The 19612-nt window shown below is 34.7% G+C and overlaps 1 protein-coding gene across 2 annotated transcripts; it reads right to left on the bottom strand.

Annotated features, from left to right (window-relative positions):
- Window positions 1-4050: 4050 nt before the first annotated feature.
- LOC134707133 (spidroin-1-like) lies at window positions 4051-11302 on the bottom strand. 2 transcript variants are annotated; one of them, XM_063566669.1, is made up of 5 exons: window positions 11181-11302; window positions 10394-10471; window positions 7861-8001; window positions 4577-7015; window positions 4051-4537 (listed from the first exon to the last, which is right to left on the bottom strand). In XM_063566669.1, exons 2-5 carry the CDS (start codon window positions 10443-10445, stop codon window positions 4341-4343), a joined length of 2829 nt encoding a protein of 942 aa, XP_063422739.1. In that variant the 5' UTR covers window positions 10446-10471; window positions 11181-11302; the 3' UTR covers window positions 4051-4340. The 2 variants fall into 2 exon arrangements, with proteins under 2 accessions (XP_063422739.1, XP_063422738.1); XM_063566668.1 differs by having other exon boundaries at window positions 4051-7015.
- Window positions 11303-19612: the final 8310 nt, after the last annotated feature.

The following is a 19612-nucleotide window of genomic DNA, read 5'->3' on the forward strand; positions in this document are numbered from 1 at the left end:
ATATCTATAAATACTTGAATTGGATTTGTCAATTAGAATTGTTCTCTTGGTTTACTCTTCGATAAACCAAGTTTCCGAAATTACTTTTGTAATCTATTCATGCGCGTTACACATTCTTGCAGGGACACGGCATGTTCAGCAAGTTGAGATTATAAAACAAATTGCATAAAAGTTGTTTCTAATGCATATATAACAAAAGAAAAAAGAAAAAAAAAGAAATACAATAAAAGAATAAAAATAAAATTTAATTAAAATTCCCGGAAATTTCACGAATGATTTGTCGAATTTACGTCATGGCAAAACACGACGTCATACTATTGAAAACTTTCACACGGAAGATTATTTCGTTTCTTGTACGCTTCAAATTCGGATAGTATCTAATTAAAATGAAGTTTTGAAGGTAGGTGCTAGTTCATTTTAGATTCTGTTGCATTTATCAAACATTTAAGTTTTTTAGAAAGTCAAGATGGCGGCGTATTCCTTAGTTACGACATACCATTGTGCTTCTATAGTAACCATCAAGGTAATAATGTAAATCAATAATCGCGTATGTTTGGCTGAAGAATTATAAGGATTAAACACATTTTTGCTAGAGGTTATTGATGTGTAAACCGGGTCTCTAACTCACAAACTTGACATAAAAGTCCTTCGGAATTTTATTCAGTTTGTGGGTTAATCGTCTCGGTTTACACATCAATAACCTCTAGAAAAAATGTGTTTAATCCTATAATAATGCTCGAGAATTTTTTTTACCAAACTATAACCAAAAAAGAGTATGCACTAAGTCTTGCAGATAGACGAAACGTTGATTTGTGAAAATATCGTTGTGAATTTGAAATACGACAGCAAATATAGCCTAGGTATCTTGGTATGTGGATAGATGAATACCTAGACTAAAAGTTTATGGTTAGAGAAGTAAGAAAAGCGGCCAGTTGAGCTTTAGCGGCACTTTATACTTAACTTATAGCCAGTAGCGGCTTGGAGAAACACGAAAATTAAACGAAAACCTTGTTGAATCAAGTATTTAAGATATATCGGAACATAAGCACCTAAAATTTTGCAAAATAGGGCATATTAATACATTTTTAAAAGGACCTTTGAAAACAGAACATTGACGTAATGAATTATTTTTTCAAACTTTCTTATTTAAAGAATGATTAAATAGTACAGACTATCCATGAAACTGGTAAGACAAAACAACGATCATGGCATTCACGTATATTAGTTTTACCAAGAAAATATGAATTAAACTTTTTAATCAATCTCAATATAACAACCAAACAAAAAAACAACAATCGGCTGAAAACAAATTAACAGCTTTAGATAAGGAGAAATGATTAATTAATGTTTTAGACGATAAAAGTTTTGTGAATGGAAACATGCTAAGAAAATGCATATTGACCGAGGACAAAGTCCGATTGTCAATATAATCTAACAGGTCCATATAGAGTATTGACTGAGTGAAAGTACTTGATTTCTCTATTACATAAATTATGTAAATAATGTATTAGGAAATATCGTTCAATATTCTTACTGTAAAATTGAGAATGGAAATGGGGAATGTATCAAAGAGACAACAACCCGACCATAGAAAAAACAACAGCAGAAGGTCACCAACAGGTCTTCAATGTAACGAGAAATTCCCGCACCCGGAGGCGTCCTTCGGCTGGCCCCTAAACAAATATATACTAGTTCAGTGATAATGAACGCCATACTAATTTCCAAATTGTACACAAGAAACTAAAATTAAAATTATACAAGACTAACAAAGACCAGAGGCGGGGTTAAACCTGTTTATGAGATCTCAACCCTCCCCTGTACCTCTAGCCAATGAAGAAAAGTACACGCATAACAATACGTACATTTAAAATTCAATTCAAGAGAAGTCCGAGTCTGATGTCAGAAGATGTAACCATAGAAAATAAACAAAATGACAATTATACATAAATAACAACAGACTACTAGCAGTTCACTGACATGCCAGCTCCAGTCTTCAATTAAACTGATTGAAAGATTATGATTTCATCATATGAATATCAGGCACAATCCTTCCCGTTAGGGGTTTAGTATCATACCAACATAACATATATGAGAAGAACATAACCCGTGTCATGCCAACAACTGGTTTTTGAATAAATGTGTTTAGTTCCGATGCAAAGAATCTTTATATTGTATTTTGCAAGAATAATAACATGCAAAATTTGATGAGACTGTCAATAAAGTGAGAGTGTTAACGCTATAAAACCAGGTTTAATCCATCATTTTCTACATTTGAAAATGCCTGCACCAAGTCAGAAATATGACAGTTCTTGTCCATACGTTTGTGATGTGTTTTGTTATTTGATTTTGCCATGTGATAATGGTCTTTCCTATTGGATTTTCCTTCAAGTTCAGTATTTTTGTGAAATAACTTTTTATGCTATTGCAAATATCAATATAGTTAAACAACTTCATAGCTTGTTTCATTAGCTTTCTTGTATTCATAACGTCTGTATTAAGATAAAATTCTTGAAAAATCCAGTGATAATCTTGCAAAAGCAACAAACAAATGGAAGTTTTTAACGACCTTGACTGGCTATACAGCCCTTGCACGGTCGGCCCTGGCTTGCGCCTTTTTGGGCATTACATAATTTAATATTCATTTGTAAAAGGCGCTTCCTATGTACATGTAGTTTTTATGTGTGACTCCATGACGTCATAAATCAAAATTTAGCAAAACAAAATTATATTGACCATCAATATACTGACATATAAATGGAAACATAGCGTCAATGTATGTTTTTTTTAAATAGAAACAAGGCTACGGATATGTAAAATAAACTTAGAAACACGTGATCATTATATCCAATGTAAAAAGTAGAATGATAACAATATGTAATTATTGTAATATAATTATGATGTGTGTTGAATATTTGGAAATACATTAATATGATTGGTCGAGAAGGCTTCCGATAGCGGCCGTTTTTTAAATGAATTATTTTTAGATAACCGATGTTGACGTCACAACTTTATATATCTCGCCAGATTAATCCGATGAACTAAAACACAATAACTTGTGATAGACGTTACGAACGGGGGAAACCAATTCTTTGTTTGTTTTTTTCAAGAACCATAAGGAATACTTCTCTTTGAAAGAATTTATTGGTATATAAATTGTACCATGTCACTCAAAAACTAATCATGTATTTGATTGTGTGTGAATTGCTCAAGTTTAGAGGACAATAAATCCCTTTCGAAAGTTGTGTAATCAGATTATTGCTTAGGTTGGGTTTTTTATGTTGTATTTTGTGTACTATTCTTTATTTGTCTTCTTTTTTTTCGCCATTGCGTTGTCAGTTAAATTTCGATTTATTAGTTTCTTATGTCCCATGTTATAACAAGAGATCTTAACATCCTTCTTTTTGCTTGGCATCACGGTGCGGAGCTATTAGTTTCAGTCGACAAACACGCCATCTTGAATGAACTATTCATAACGTATAGATTCTGATTGATTGCATTTTGATGCGGCTAAGATACAGCAAGCGCTATTGGCTCAAATAAGAAAAAGAATTACAAACTTTACTGGTCCAGGATAAGACAAATCAAATGCCGGGAATTTAAGTAATAGTACATCCATTTTATATCAATCATGGTCTAAAATACCACATTTCAAACACATATTACCTTAAATTAGGACAGAGCGAAGCAGTTCAAAGCTTTTTAGAAAGCTAAAATTTGTTTACATTTTCTTTTACAAGTATAATGTGACAGTGAGTGTAAATGTTCATACGAGCTGGCTTATTTGAGGGATATCTGGAGGATTTTTTTTGCAAACGATATGTGTATTTATTGGCTTTTGAAATCGACCGAAATGATTATCAGTTTTTCAAAAGTCTATTTAACCACATTGATTGAATAAAAAATGCCATAGTTGTTTTAATCCATAGAGGAAAAATGTGAATTTAATCGAAATAATTAAACAATTATACATGTAAATGCACGGCTAGTATCACTTTTATTCATTGATGATTTTTTCATCACCAAATCGTATAGAAAAACTTTCTAAAATAATACCAATATGGGATAATTTTATTCATTTATTATACGAAAATATTCGCACAAATAAAACAACACACAAGGCCTTTGATTAACAACAATAAATACATACAAAAATCACAATATTCTGTAGATCGATGTTTATCCACAATGATGGATTGCTTCATTAACTATCGTTCAGTTATATTCTCAAACATTGTTAATAGGGACAGCGAGACCATTGTACTCCGTAACAAACGGATTTGACTATTGAATATAATTTTAGAATTGTAGAGGTAAATGATAACATGAACATCTATGGTTATTTATTTTGAATTTTCATATCCTGAACTTTTTGAATTATCGTCTTTATAATAGTCATAAGCATACAATTTGACACCATTGTTAGAAGTATCATTATTTCCATCATTATTGTTGGAGCTACCACTGCTTCCGCTACCTCCGGAACCTCCACTTCCACCACTACCTCCTCCACCAGATGCACCAGTTCCTGTGCCAAAACCTCCAGCACCGGATCCAGCACCAGTTCCTGTGCCAAAACCTCCAGCACCGGATCCAGCACCAGCTCCTGCTCCTACACCACTGGCAACCAACCAGCCTCTCAGATTAGCATTTCTTGCAGCTGCAGCAGCTGCAGCAGCGGCGGCGGCAGCACTCGATGAACCACCATCATTACCTCCTGCACTAGCTCCAGCACTGGCAGATGCTCCTGCAGCAGCTCGACTTCCACTAAATCTTCCTCCAAATCTGCCTCCTGCTCCTGCTGAAGCTGAAGCTGCGGCAATTGCAGCTGCTGATGCTGATGATCTTGAAAACAACAAATTAAGAAGTTTTGCTCTTCTGGCTGCAGCGGCTGCTGCAGATGCAGCAGCAAATGCTTGAGCTGATGCTCCTCCTCCATATCCACCAACTCCACCGAAACCGCCTGCACTAGCAGCAGCGGCAGCGGCAGCACTAGCACCCGCACCAGCACCTCCCCAACCACCAAATCCTAATCCAGCTCCTCCTGCTCCACCTGCAGCTGCTCCTGCACTGGCACTGGCAGATGCACTACTTCCAGCACCACCTAATCCTCCGGACATCAAAAGTCTGGTTAGAAGCTGAATAATTATTTTGGCTGCTGATCGGAAACTGTCATCACTCTCGCTTTCCTCTTCATCATCGTCACTTGAGTAATCACTGTCGCTACTTTCAGAACTTTCTGAAGTTCCAGAACTATCGGAATCCCCATCACCATCTGGGTCAGAACCAGAGTCAGAATCCGATGCATCGCTTCCAGTGTCGCTGTCGGAGCTGTCAGTATCATTATCAGAGTTAGAATCAGATCCTGAGTCTGAATCTGAAGATTCGCAATCGCCGTCTCCACCAGCTCCACCAGCACCGTCTCCACCAGCACCTCCAGCACCAGCACCACCAGCACCAGCACCACCAGCACCAGCACCACCAGCACCAGCACCACCAGCACCACCAGCACCAGCACCACCAGCACCTCCAGCACCTCCAGCACTAGCTCCAGCTGAAGCAGCTGCTCTAGCGGCAGCACGTCTTGCTATCAACCATCTGATTAAACCTGAACGACCTCCTGCTGCTGCGGCAGCAGCTGCAGATGAAGCACCTCCAGCTCCACCACCTGAACCTCCGGCTGCTGCGGCTGCTGCTGCTGCTGCGGCTGCACTTGCACCTCCTGCTCCTCCAGATCCTGATCCTGCTCCTCCAGCTGCTGCTGCTGCTGCTGCGGCTGCGGCTGCTCCACCTCCTGCTCCACCTCCACCAGATGCAGAGGCAGCTGCAGCTGCTGCGGCACTTGCTGCCGATTGTCGTCGAGCAATAATTCTAGAAAGAAGCCTTGATCTTAAAGTTCCACCAGAACCGCCTGCAGCGGCACTAGCACCGGCTGCTGCTGCTGCCCGTCTACCTGCAGCTGCGGCTGCTGCGGCTGCAGCTGCTGCACTTGAACCACCAAAACCACCAGCTCCTCCTGCAGCTGCGGCTGCGGCTGCTGCTGCTGCTGCACTTCCGCCTCCAAGTCCTCCGGCAGCTGCTGCTGCAGCAGCTGCAGCAGCTGCGGCACTTCCGCCTCCAAGTCCTCCTGCAGCTGCTGCTGCAGCTGCGGCACTTCCGCCTCCAAATCCTCCTGCAGCTGCTGCTGCTGCTGCAGCTGCGGCACTTCCGCCGCCAAGTCCATTTCCACCACCAAAACCAAGAGCAGCCAAAACTGCAGCATCTTCAAGATCAATGTTATCAAGTCCTCCTAATAATTCTTCAAGATCTCCTAAATCCATATCTAAGGCTCCACCATAACCATAACCAAATCCATCTCCACCAGCTCCACCGGCTCCACCAGCTCCACCACCTAATGATGCAAGAAGCTCATCAATATCACCACCGCCTAGACCGAGTTCGGCTGCAATTTCATCATAATCCTCACTACTGTCACTTGAACTGTCATCTGAACTAGAGCTAGAGTCATCTGAACTAGAACTAGAGTCATCTCCACCATCGCCATTATCACCGCCATCTCCGCCGAATCCACCGCCTCCACCACCACCACCACCTCCTCCGCCACCTCCTCCGCCACCTCCTCCTCCCAATAATCCACCAAGTCCTCCAAGTCCTCCTACTCCTCCAGCACCAGCACCAGCACCAGCACCGGCACCACCTCCACCTGAGAGAAGTGCTGCTAATCTAACATCTTCTGCGTCAAGACCACCAAAACCACCAGCACCAGCGCTGGCAGCGGCAGCTGCGGCAGCAGCAGCACCACTTATGGCTCCACCAAGGTATGAACCCAGATCTAAGGCTCCACCTCCGACACCACCACCACCTCCTACTAGGAGACCACCTCCGACACCACCTCCGACTCCGACACCAGTTCCAACTCCAATTCCAACACCGCCTCCAACTCCACCTCCACCTGCGGCAGCACCTGCAGATGCTGATGCACTTGCAGCTGCGCCTGCTCCTGCATAGCCTCCAAAACCTGTTAAGACAAAAGTTAGATTTTATGGCTAGATAATGGTATATCGGTTTTTTATTTATTTATTTTTCCACAAGCAGGATCAATTGGAAATTTCTCTATTAATCTTTAATAATATCCACAGATAAATGAATAAATCACAATGGGTTTCCGTTGCAATTTTGACTCATTTAAACACATTTTGAGTATTTCAAAAAATAATTTGACCCCTGTGTTCAATCACTCGATATTTTCTTACTTTCTAATTTGGTCAGATTCTTTTAATCATATGCATTCGCTTTGTGAAAACATTGGACAATTTAACAGTTTTCCTATTTATATTATTATATTTTATGATAAATTTGAGTTCAAATTTGTGTATCCTTTCTTTTGTTGACGAGTATAATTATCAGTAATATGTAGGGATTTGTAAAATTTTAACTGATATGAAAATTTCTGTTAGAAATTCTTTTCCGTTAGTCTTCATTTTTTAAATTCCATCGACTCTGTCCTTTCTTTGCTAGTGTTGGTTACTAGTTAATGTTTCTTCGTAGTGATATGCATCTGTGATATGTATATATGTGTATATATACATATAATATTACTTTGTATCATATTACTTAGAAATGAACTTAACAATGCTAGGTTTGATCTGATTTTTTACTTCATTCCCAAGCTGGGATGGAACCTGAACTGTTCACTTCTTGCTTCTACTACAAAACCGCCTAGCATTGCACATACTATATTTATATATTTGTGTGTTTTAGTGTGTTGATGTGTGTGGTCGTCGTTTTTTTTTCTCTCAGTATGTGTGAATTGATGTGAGAATTGTTTGTAGTTTCAGGTATATATAAATAATATATATTTACCGCCTGATACTCTGATTGTACAGTCGCAATCTTGATCACTAAAGCCAGTTCCAATTGCACACCACATGTCCTTCCATCCGACGCCATTTACAAATTGTTCATATTTTCGTACATCGCCTTTTACTTTACGCAGTCCACAACCTAGAAAAATAAATAGTTCATATGTGAAAATTGAACACAGCGTGACTGTCTATTATTCGAGAATATTTCGTTCGACCGATATATCCGTGCATTTTATTAATATTTAACGGGAAATTACATCTTATAAAATGATTTCTGAGAATATATAAATTATAATGACACGGCAATGCTCGCTTTTGATGAGGTCGTCAAGTAAAAGTTAAGGCATTAAGAAATGGACTAATAGGTAGGAAGAGACTAATTGAATAACAAACAACCGGTGAGGCAAATTATATTCTATTGAATTATTCATTATTAAAGACTTCTTGACCGCTATTTACTTGTGCACTTGGTTAAGCGGGTTTTTTAACTTGCGGTTGCAGAAAATAACGTGTGTTCTTAAATGAGTATAATTATCAGGAATCCAGCGAGACGAATTATTATCAAAACGGCAATGTTAGAGCCAATGCAAACATTGCACGTATAACATGCATAACGGGACGAAAAAATAATCTGAAGGATCTGAAGCCATAAAGAAAGTAAAAACACCCATAGTATAGGAAAGCTACATAGATACATGTACATTGTACATCATGTACCGCTAGTCAATATGTGTAACAGTAAGAATTTACTTATTGTATCATGTACCGCTAGTCAGTATGTGTAACAGAGAGGATTTACTTATTGTATCATGTACCGCTAGTCAGTATGTGTAACAGTAAGAATTTACTTATTGTATCATGTACCGCTAGTCAATATGTGTAACAGTAAGAATTTACTTATTGTATCATGTACCGCTAGTCAGTATGTGTAACAGTAAGAATTTACTTATTGTATCATGTACCGCTAGTCAGTATGTGTAACAGTAAGAATTTACTTATTGTATCATGTACCGCTAGTCAGTGAATATAACAGTTAACATTTACTTGAGGTATCAAGTATCGCTTGTCAGTGAATATAGCAGTTAGAATTTACTGACCGAAACGTGTACCGCTAGTCAGTTTATATAACAGTTAGAATTAACTTATTAAAACGTGCACCCCTAGTCACTGTATAATAATAGTTAGAATTTACTTATTGAATCATATACCGCTAGTCAGTATGTGTAACAATAAGCCGGAATTTACTTATTGAAACGTGTCCCACATGTCAGTACATATAACTGTTAGAATTTACTTATTGAAACATGTGCGTCTAGTCAGAGTTTAAGGGTCAGAATTTACCTGAGGTATCAAGTATTGCTAGTTAGTGTATATAAATAGTAGGAATTTACCTGAGGTATCAAGTATCGCTAGTTAGTGTATATAAATAGTAAGAATTTACTGGAGGTATCAAGTATCGCTAGTTAAAGTATATGATAGTAAGAATTTATATAAAAGTAAGAATTTACTGGAGGTATCAAGCATCGCTAGTTAGTGTATATAATAGTAAGAATTTACTGCAAGTATCAAGTATCGCTAGTTAAAGTATATGATAGTAAGAATTTACTGGATGTATCAAATATCGCTAGTTAGTGTATATAATAGTAAAAATTTACTGGAGGTATCAAGTATTGCTAGTTAGTGTATATAATAGTAAGAATTTACTGGAGGTATCAAGTATCGCTAGTTAGTGTATATAAATAGTAAGAATTTACTTGAGGTATCAAGTATCGCTAGTTAGTGTATATAAATAGTAAGAATTTACTGTAGGTATCAAGTATCGCTAGTTAGTGTATATAAATAGTAAGAATTTACCTGAGGTATCAAGTATCGCTAGTTAGTGTATATAATAGTAAGAATTTACTGGATGTATCAAGTATCGCTAGTTAGTGTATATAATAGTAAGAATTTACTGAATGTATCAAGTATCGCTAGTTAGTGTATATAATAGTAAGAATTTACTGGATGTATCAAGTATCGCTAGTTAAAGTATATAAAAGTAAGAATTTACTGGAGGTATCAAGAAGTGCTAGTTAGTGTATATAATAGTAAGAATTTACTGGAGGTATTGCATAACCATGCAATAGTTTTTACTAAAAAAAGTATCAATCCGCATAAACTGTTATAGTTCTAAATTCACTAAATAAACAATTTAAAATAGTTATCAAAGGTACCAGGATTATAATTTAGTTCGCCAGCATCGTGTTTCGTCTACATAAGACTCATCAGTGACGCTCATATCAAAATATTCATAATGCCAGACAAGTACAAAGTTGAAGAGCATAGATGATCCAAAATTCCCAAAAATTGTGCCAAATACGGCTAAGGTAAGCTATGCCTGAAATAAGAAAATCCTTAGTTTTTCGGTATGCTTTAGAAAAATCTTGATATGTTTAAACCATTGAGTATATATGTTGAATTGTTAAAACAACATCTTCATGTACAAAGTAATATAAAGTACTAGTATCATATAGTTATTAAACTACACTTACTTTGTGAAGATAGAGAGACTAGCGAACTCAGAAATAGTAATTGAAGAAGCATCTTGTATAACCTCTTCACCGAAACGACTGAAAAAGAAGACATTTATAATATTAATAATTCAAAGCAAAGCAAAAGTTTTACTGCATTTATAACATTATTAATTCAAAGCAAAGCAAAACTTTTAACAGTGGTATTCAAGAGAAAGAAAAACGGTAAAGGAACTGTTATAACTGTTTAAAACAATCTTAAAAGTAAAACATCTTAATAGAAGAGTCAAGTATTTTGTACAAGTTGTAACCAAAAGCAATATTTTCTTGGGAACGTTTCGCAATTTCAGTCTTAAATAAAAAGACAAGTGAAGGAAAGTAAATATTGTGTTTTGTCCCTTTCCAAAGGTTTGCTATTCCTTTGCGGACATATTTTATCTTTCGTAAATTTTTCACAATTATTGACAACTAGCGCCATTATCATTAACTTGGGACTATATTATTGTGTAATATTCCCCCGAATTGGTAATGAATACCTTAAATGACTAAAATGTCGCGTTTTGTATTATAATTATCATCACGATCATCATTAAAATTATTATTTTGATTGCAAACAATTGAAGTTGAATATAAAACAATAAAATAAATGTACGCAAATATACTAAAAAAACATATTCAATAATTCAAATTTTATTTATGTACTCTAAATGTTATTTATTCAAACCATTTTATGAAATAGAAGTTATTAAAAATATTTTGTTTGTTTCCTTTTCGTTCCCTTTTAGAATCAAGTTAAGCTATGACTTACTGAGTTCCTGTGAAACAAGGTTTAGAATATTCCTGGCGAGTGCCGATATCCAACTTGGTCCTGTGTTTTATAGTGTTTACGCCTTACCCTGTCACAAAACACCACGTCAGAGTCAACGAACATGACCAAACCCACCTTAGATTCATGAACAATAGAATAAGGGAAATTTGATTAATTACATCATTTACCATATCTAATTATTATTTCTAATTATAATTATAATTATTCACATATCTTAATTTGTCTTGTTATTAAGATATATAAATTAATTTTCGCTATACCTAAGCTACAAGGTCACTCATTAGAAATGACAGTAATACGAATTCAGCAGTCAATGGAATACAAATTGGAAAATAGAGGAAATAATCTTACATAATTACTGCACATTTACCTTACCTAGGTTTTTTTAATTAAAATTAATAAAGATCGTTAAGTGTTCAAAATATGCATGTCATAAATAATCATAAGTCATCTCTCTTCATTTAGAACAATCTTGAATGTATTAACATGATGCCCTAGTACAGTTCAGATGTGGTTTTGGAAATGCTCCAGCTAGATTATTTCCCTTGGAACATAACTTAGAACATTGTTTCAAACTGAAGACACCAATCTGACTTTAAAAGAAAACAACATGTTTCAATGTGTCAGAAATGTTTAAATGTGTCAGAAATGTTCAATGTGTCAGAAATGCTTAAATGTGGCAGAAATGTTTCAATGTGTGGCGTGATAATATTTTATATATTATCATCTGATTTTGCCATGTGATTAGGGACTTTCCGATTGAATTTTCCTCGGAGTTCAGTATTTTTGTGATTTTATTTTTTACCTTGATTTTAAATTTTAAGTACTGAGATTTCAAAGAACGCTCTATTTTCATCTCGGAAACAATGTCATGCGTCTGATAATATATATTTTAAATGATCAACTTGCTTTATATTTATAAAGTTTGAACTTATGCTGAAATGTTTCCTTTTTATGTATATTCCACCTTCCATGGATCAACTTTTTCATTTCGTACGGATTTATGTTTTTTTCTACCGCCAATTTTGTTCCTGAAATGTCAGTTTCATTATTTTGATAAGATATTTGGTATAGCATATCAAACAACTATAACGCCTTTGAAATGGCCCCTATTCAACTGAACACGTTTCCTTGTATGAGTTCTCTTTTCTTTATATTCAGTGTGATATTCGTGTAACCATTTTTTCTCAAACACGTATAGTAAAAGATGTCGCATAAATATTTTCCTCGAAATGTTTGTTTCTACATTATGATGTTCTGTTAGATTTGGATAGCATCGATGCGGTAACATGTAACAATTTTATGAGTGGCCGTTCATGTCATTTGCGCGATTATATACGCGTATATAATTTTCAACGCGTATATATACGCGTATATTGTGGTTTTCAACGCGTATATTGTGGTTTTCAACGCGTATATTGTGGTTTTCAACGCGTATATTATCGTTTTATACGCGTATATTGTTAAAATAAACACGTTTATACTTTATTCCAATTTATTTATCATATACGCGTTAATATACGCGTTGAAAACCACAATATACGCGTATATATACGCGTTGAAAATTATATTATGAGTGGCCGTTCATGTCATTTGCGCGATTATATACGCGTATATAATTTTCAACGCGTATATATACGCGTATATTGTGGTTTTCAACGCGTATATTGTGGTTTTCAACGCGTATATTATCGTTTTATACGCGTATATTGTTAAAATAAACACGTTTATACTTTATTCCAATTTATTTATCATATACGCGTTAATATACGCGTTATTTGCATAAATATACGCGTTAATATACGCGTTAATATACGCGTTATTTGTGTTAATATACGCGTATGAAATCATTATATACGCGTTAATAAACATTCGTTTGTCTTATTGTTTTAACCAATGAAAGCTGCGTTCTTAAACTGGTTTGCATGTGACAATTGTATAACGGTCCGTGTAACACTTATCAAATCAAAGTTTTAAAAAGTTTTGAAATTTTAGATTTTTGGAATTTTGATCCAAGTTTTAAAATATCAAAATTTCAAATTGTGTTAAAGTTTTGAAATTTTGAAATTTTAACCAAATTATTAAAATATCAAAATTCTTAATATCGTTTATAAATTTGATAGTTTAGAAATTTGATCAAACTTCTAAAATACTAAATCTAACGCGCAATTTTAATTATTTCACTTTTTGAAAGTTTGATTTTTCAAATGTTTGCTTAAAATATCAAAATAGAAAAGGGGCAATAAGAGGGATACCTGTAAAAAGCGAAAGGAAATAAAAGCGGAACGATAAGAAACAATATGAATTAAAAACATACTGATACTTAAAAGTTTATGTATGAAATAAAACGGACAGTTGTAAGCGGTGAAAAAATAATGACAAAATTAATATTTCTTCAAAGAAGATACCAGACGTACGGCTCTGATATTGACCATTTTACCTGCTGGTTTTTCTAGCACCCATATTTTTGGAGAAACAGGAGTAACAGTAAAAACTGAACAACTCGCAGTAGTTCATATAGTATGGTTATGTTGAGCATGTATATATACATTTTCTACTAAACTCTTAAGCAATAAAAAAGCCCAATACACGATGTATTACTTCTTTTGATTTCATTTTTTTTTCTGTTTTGCTTTACGACTTCTTACTTTCTGCAATCATGTTGGCTAAAGAATATGTCATTTCATGTACAGAATGAACGATCATCTTAAACGTTTTTATCTATTCTTTGTAAGTTGTTTGCCCTAAATATTCAGCTTTAAGCGTTCCGTAAGAAGGTTGGTCAAGAAAAGCGCTTCATGATACTGAATGCACGGTGTCCTAATTAAGGTTGTGCTAGTCCACAACGTGGGAGGTTTTTAATATAATCTTATTTACGCTGAAATTAAGACGGTACTAAGATCCAATATCACAAAATTGGAGCCAAGATATTGTTACAAGGTATCTACAACAACTCATCATAGATTGATACCAGGTTATAAATTTTGCCGCTTTTTGCGCCAGACGCGCGTTTCGTCTACAAAAGACTTATCATTGACACTCGAACCAAATTAAGTTAAAAAGGCAAATAAAGTCAAATGAAATTGAAAAGGCCAAATAAAGTAAACTTTTAAATCCAACGTATAGCTCTGGTTTTGTAAAAGTTGAAACCTTTCATATCATATATAAATGTATACCATAAACATTATTTTCACGAGCATTTATATTTATGTAATAGTTACCGCTGTACTACATTTAGCACCCAACCGTTTCATTCATGTTTATGTAATATTTGCCGCTGTACTACATTAAGCACCCATCTATCCAGTTGTAGGTGTTGGCATTTTGAAAGTTGAAAATTGTTTTCAAAGTTTATATCAGCGATAAATAGTAATCTTCTGGGAAACCAATATTTAGATAGTCACTATTTTTTTACTTGATACTACCACTAGGGGCTTCGATAATGGTACATTAAAATTATTATGATCCTCAATTTGATGATATAATATTCTGTGCCAGCAGAGGACAAAAGAAAAATTCTCCATGCCTTTAATGTTAGATATGAACCAGATAAGTTGATTAATAGCGATGAAAAACTTTAAAAAAAGTTAGCGCTTCGACACATTTAAAAAATAAAACTTTCAAAAAGTGAAATTATCAAAATTGCACGTTATGTTTAGTATTTTAAAAGTTTGATCAAGTTTCTCAACTATCAAATTTATAAACGATATTTAGCATTTTGATATTTTAATAATTTGGTTAAAATTTCAAAATTTCAAAACTTTAACACAATTTGAAATTTTGATATTTTAAAACTTGGATCAAAATTCCAAAAATCTAAAATTTCAAAACTTTTTAAAGCTTTGATTTGATAAGTGTTACACGGACCGTTATACAATTGTCACATGCAAACCAGTTTAAGAACGCAGCTTTCATTGGTTAAAACAATAAGACAAACGAATGTTTATTAACGCGTATATAATGATTTCATACGCGTATATTAACACAAATAACGCGTATATTAACGCGTATATTAACGCGTATATTTATGCAAATAACGCGTATATTAACGCGTATATGATAAATAAATTGGAATAAAGTATAAACGTGTTTATTTTAACAATATACGCGTATAAAACGATAATATACGCGTTGAAAACCACAATATACGCGATGAAAACCATAATATACGCGTATATATACGCGTTGAAAATTATATACGCGTATATAATCGCGCAAATGACATGAACGGCCACTCATAATATAATTTTCAACGCGTATATATACGCGTATATTGTGGTTTTCAACGCGTATATTAACGCGTATATGATAAATAAATTGGAATAAAGTATAAACGTGTTTATTTTAACAATATACGCGTATAAAACGATAATATACGCGTTGAAAACCACAATATACGCGTTGAAAACCACAATATACGCGTTGAAAACCACAATATACGCGTATATATACGCGTTGAAAATTATATACGCGTATATAATCGCGCAAATGACATGAACGGCCACTCATACAATTTAAGATAGTTATTTTCGGTGTAACTAAAAAACCGTAAGTCATTGAATTTAATTTATCTTCAGTCTTTTGTTGCGAGTTCGTTTCGTCATTAGCAGGAAGTTGAGTTCAAGGTCAAAGGGACGTGATTTTATTTTGAATTTTGAACTCACTGACCAAACAGGAAATCCTGCTTAATCATACCTCTGTTCTATGTTCCTTTGGAATTTCAACCAAAGATGATGAACTGGATCTTCCAATACGTTATTGGATACATAAACTGCATAAATGTCCTTACAAACAACGGTATATTGCTGGGTTTGACAAGTGCTCCACGAAACATCTTTCTAAATTATTAACATATATTTTATCAGCAATCAAAGAAGTCAAAGATGGGCTTCAAAGTTCTTATGAAACTTCCTATTCTAGAGGTGGCGTGAATCAGATGTGGATATTTAAAAAAAAAGATCTTTTAGAGTACATACAATCTAACTCCCTTTCATCTTGTAATAGAATTAAACATTTGACTTTTCTACACTTTATACAGGTATTCTACATTCCAAACTAAAAGACAAGTTGAAAGAGTTGGTATTGCTTTGTTTCATAAAAAATAATGGATAACAAAGATATAAGTATCCTGTCTTAGGAAGGGATAAATCCTACTTTGTCAAGGATCACTCTGATTAAAACAAAAAATTCTATTTAAGCTATTAAACCAAGAGTTCCAAATTGTGAAGTTGGAATCATACCTTCGTAAATTTTACGGACGCCATCACGAGTTGGGTGACCGTTATGGAATAATCGTTTCACAAATGATATCGGATTATGTTCCTTACGTCGTAACTACAATCCCCTTCCCTTTCCTGGATGTGACCTACCGAATTAGACTATTTACCGGATTTGTTATAACATAAGCAACACGACGGGTGTCACATCTGGAGCAGAATCTGCTTACCCTTCCGGAGCACCTGAGATCACCCCTAGTTGTTTTTGGTGTTCGTGTTGTTTATTCTTTAGTTTTCTATGTTGTGTCATGTGTACTATTGTTTTAATAGCTTCCTTGTGAGCAGCAACCCTCTATCAAGGAAATCATGATAGAAAATGCAAGAGAGATGAATCCTGCTGAACTGACTTTAACTGCTAGTTATCCGTTGTTGATTTATGTATCTACTTAGTATGTCATTTCTTCTGTTACCATTTCTGACATCAGAATTGGACTTCCTTTAGCTGATAATTACTGTGCATATTGACTTATGTTTGTTTATTAGATATATACATTGTGTAAAGGTAAAAGGGGAGGGTTGAGATCTCACAATACATTATTTACCCCCTTCTCTATTTGCCACTGTCTCAAGTCAGAAGCCTCTGCCTTTTTTTTAGTCTTGTATGTTTTATTTTAATTTTAGTTCATTTACATGTTCTGAGTTCTGGTGTTACGTCCATTTACACTGAATACGTCCACTATTTTTTTCTGTTAAGGGGTCACTTAAACTTAAAAATCAAACATAGGATTCTTAACAAATATGCCTATATAATGAAGACCGTACTTTGACCTAAAACGGTTTACTTTTATAAATTGTGACTTGGATGGAGATGGGTTTTTTTTACGCTCATACCACATCTTTTCCGGAGCATATATTTATGGATGTCTTACAATTAGGGTCCAAATACATATTTGCAATTCAATTATAACCGTATTAACTCGTTATATAAGAATATAATTTAGTACGTTAATTGAGTATCTATTCCTACTGAACGACAATCAAATAGCTATTATGTTGCATACGATTTCATTAATACGTTATATTTTGTATATTTCGTGAGGTGCATTATAACAGTTTGATATTGTATAAGTCGCGATCGTGCATAGTAGAAAATAAATGTTTAAGGTAAGGGTTGAGCACTCGGTATCAAAGTTGCTCATTGACGATATCTACATTTTTGTAACATGGAGATGTCATTTTTAAATATTTGTTCTTTACGAGGTTTTACTAGTCCTGTATGCAAAGAAAGTCTAGTTGGGCTTCGCCTACGATGATAGTCACACAATGCAAAAATAAAGGGATTATGATTCGGAGGCGGTGGCAACGGCGTTAACTATTTGTATAAAGCTTTACATTCAAGAAAGAAGAATACATGAATTTTTCATTACTTGTAGCCAGATACTTTTGTTACGAAATTTTAGTCTTGCATATGTCTATTGTCCTTGACCTCATTTATATGGACCAGTGACTGATTGACATAAATTTGGACTTTTGTTATGTCATGTGAAATACTCACTTATCATGAATAATACTTCATGGTCAGTGATCAACGTTTAGTTTTCGTGATCAAATCTGTAACGCATATACTATACGCAAAACAAAATGTCAACTATACTTGGTGTGTGGAATGATTGTCATGTTTACATGTCAGACTAACAGATTTCATGTGACTGTGACCTCATTTCTATTGATCTGTAGCCAATGTTTAGTTTTTCAGATTCTGTATGTTTCTCAGATACCATAAGCAATAGGTCTACTGTACTTGGTGTGTTGAATTATTGTAAGGTGTACATGTCTAACTAGCATGATCCATCTGACCTTGACTTCCTTGTCATATTATATTGGTCTAGTGTTAACATTTTCTAGTTTTGTCTGTTTCGCAGATACTATAAGCAATTGTTTGGCGTGAGGAATGATTGTAAGTTGAAACAGTCATCCTGGCAGGTTTCATATGGTCGTGAATTCAGGTTCATATGTCAAAGTTTAGTTTTTAAAGTTTGATCTATTTCCTAGTATTAACCTTATTATCATGGTTTGTTGGTCAGTGTTCATTTTTTGTCGAGCCTGCGACTTTTGTCGCAGAATGCGCGACATAGGAATATTGATCCTGCAGTGGCGGTGGCTACTTCTTAAAACCCTTATATTTTAGAAGGTAGGAGACCTGGATTCGTCATACTTTGTATATAGATGCCTTATGTTACAAAGTTTACGTCTGTCAAATGTCCATTGTCCTTGACCTCATTTTCATGATTCAGTGACTTCTTGAGAAAAACAATCATTTTGTTATGTTAATTTCTCTCTTATTATGAGCAATAGGATAACTTATTTTGTATGTGCGTATCTTGCAAGGTCCTCATTCCCGTCAGATACTTTTCACTTGACCTCAACCTCATTTCATTGATCAGTGAATTAGGTTTAGTTTTAGTGGTCAAGTCCTTATATCTCATTCTATAAGCAATAGGTCTAGTATATTTTGTGTATAAAGGACTGTACGGTTTACGTGTCCAACTGGCAGGTGTCATTTGACCTTGAGTTCGTGGTCAAAGATAAATTTTTGAGTTTTGTTCTTTTTTTCTAATATTATATGCAATAGGTCAACTATCTGTGGCGTATGGAAATGGTTATAGGGAAATTCCTTGTGGTGAATTTCCGAAGGAAAAATAGGCAAATATTAATCAATTGAAGCAACAGTATTATCAAGATAACGGCAAGTTGTATTAAATAGGAGTTATGCGGTTTTTATTTCGTTTGATCTTACAAGTTGTGATTAATAACAATAGAGGAACAAGTCTGATATTAAGGATGCCCATTTGGTACAATAGCAGTACCGTAAACTTGTCTATAAGCTGTATTGTTAAAAAGAACATACATTATGCCAAGGAGACTATTAACAGATTCCATAATCTCTTCACAGTTCCAGTAAATAAATGTAACAAATTTCTTCTTTGTCATAACAGAGGTAGGTTTTATATGAGTTACAGCAAATCTTTTTGCTGTGTTAATAATGACGTTTTATGCACATCTCCCTTTCTTTACATTTAAATATTGTTTTGTTTAAAGAATGTTTCTTTTCTAAATATTACACTAAGCAATTTAATAAAGAAAACTATGTTTCTTATAACAAGAGCACGATATATTCTAAGCACGTCCAACCGC

This window comes from Mytilus trossulus, chromosome 2, assembly GCF_036588685.1.
Source record: "Mytilus trossulus isolate FHL-02 chromosome 2, PNRI_Mtr1.1.1.hap1, whole genome shotgun sequence".
NCBI classification, from domain to species: Eukaryota; Metazoa; Mollusca; class Bivalvia; order Mytilida; family Mytilidae; genus Mytilus; species Mytilus trossulus.

What these genes read in the sequence shown, in the direction of transcription:
- LOC134707133 (XM_063566668.1), bottom strand. Translation starts at nt 10,445, where the DNA reads ATGCTTCTTCAATTACTATTTCTGAGTTCGCTAGTCTCTCTATCTTCA. An exon ending in AGTCTCTCTATCTTCACAAA is followed by an intron (nt 8,002 to 10,393) that starts GTAAGTGTAGTT and finishes TTATTTTTCTAG; the next exon opens with GTTGTGGACTGCGTAAAGTA. An exon ending in TACAATCAGAGTATCAGGCG is followed by an intron (nt 7,016 to 7,860) that starts GTAAATATATAT and finishes TTGTCTTAACAG; the next exon opens with GTTTTGGAGGCTATGCAGGA.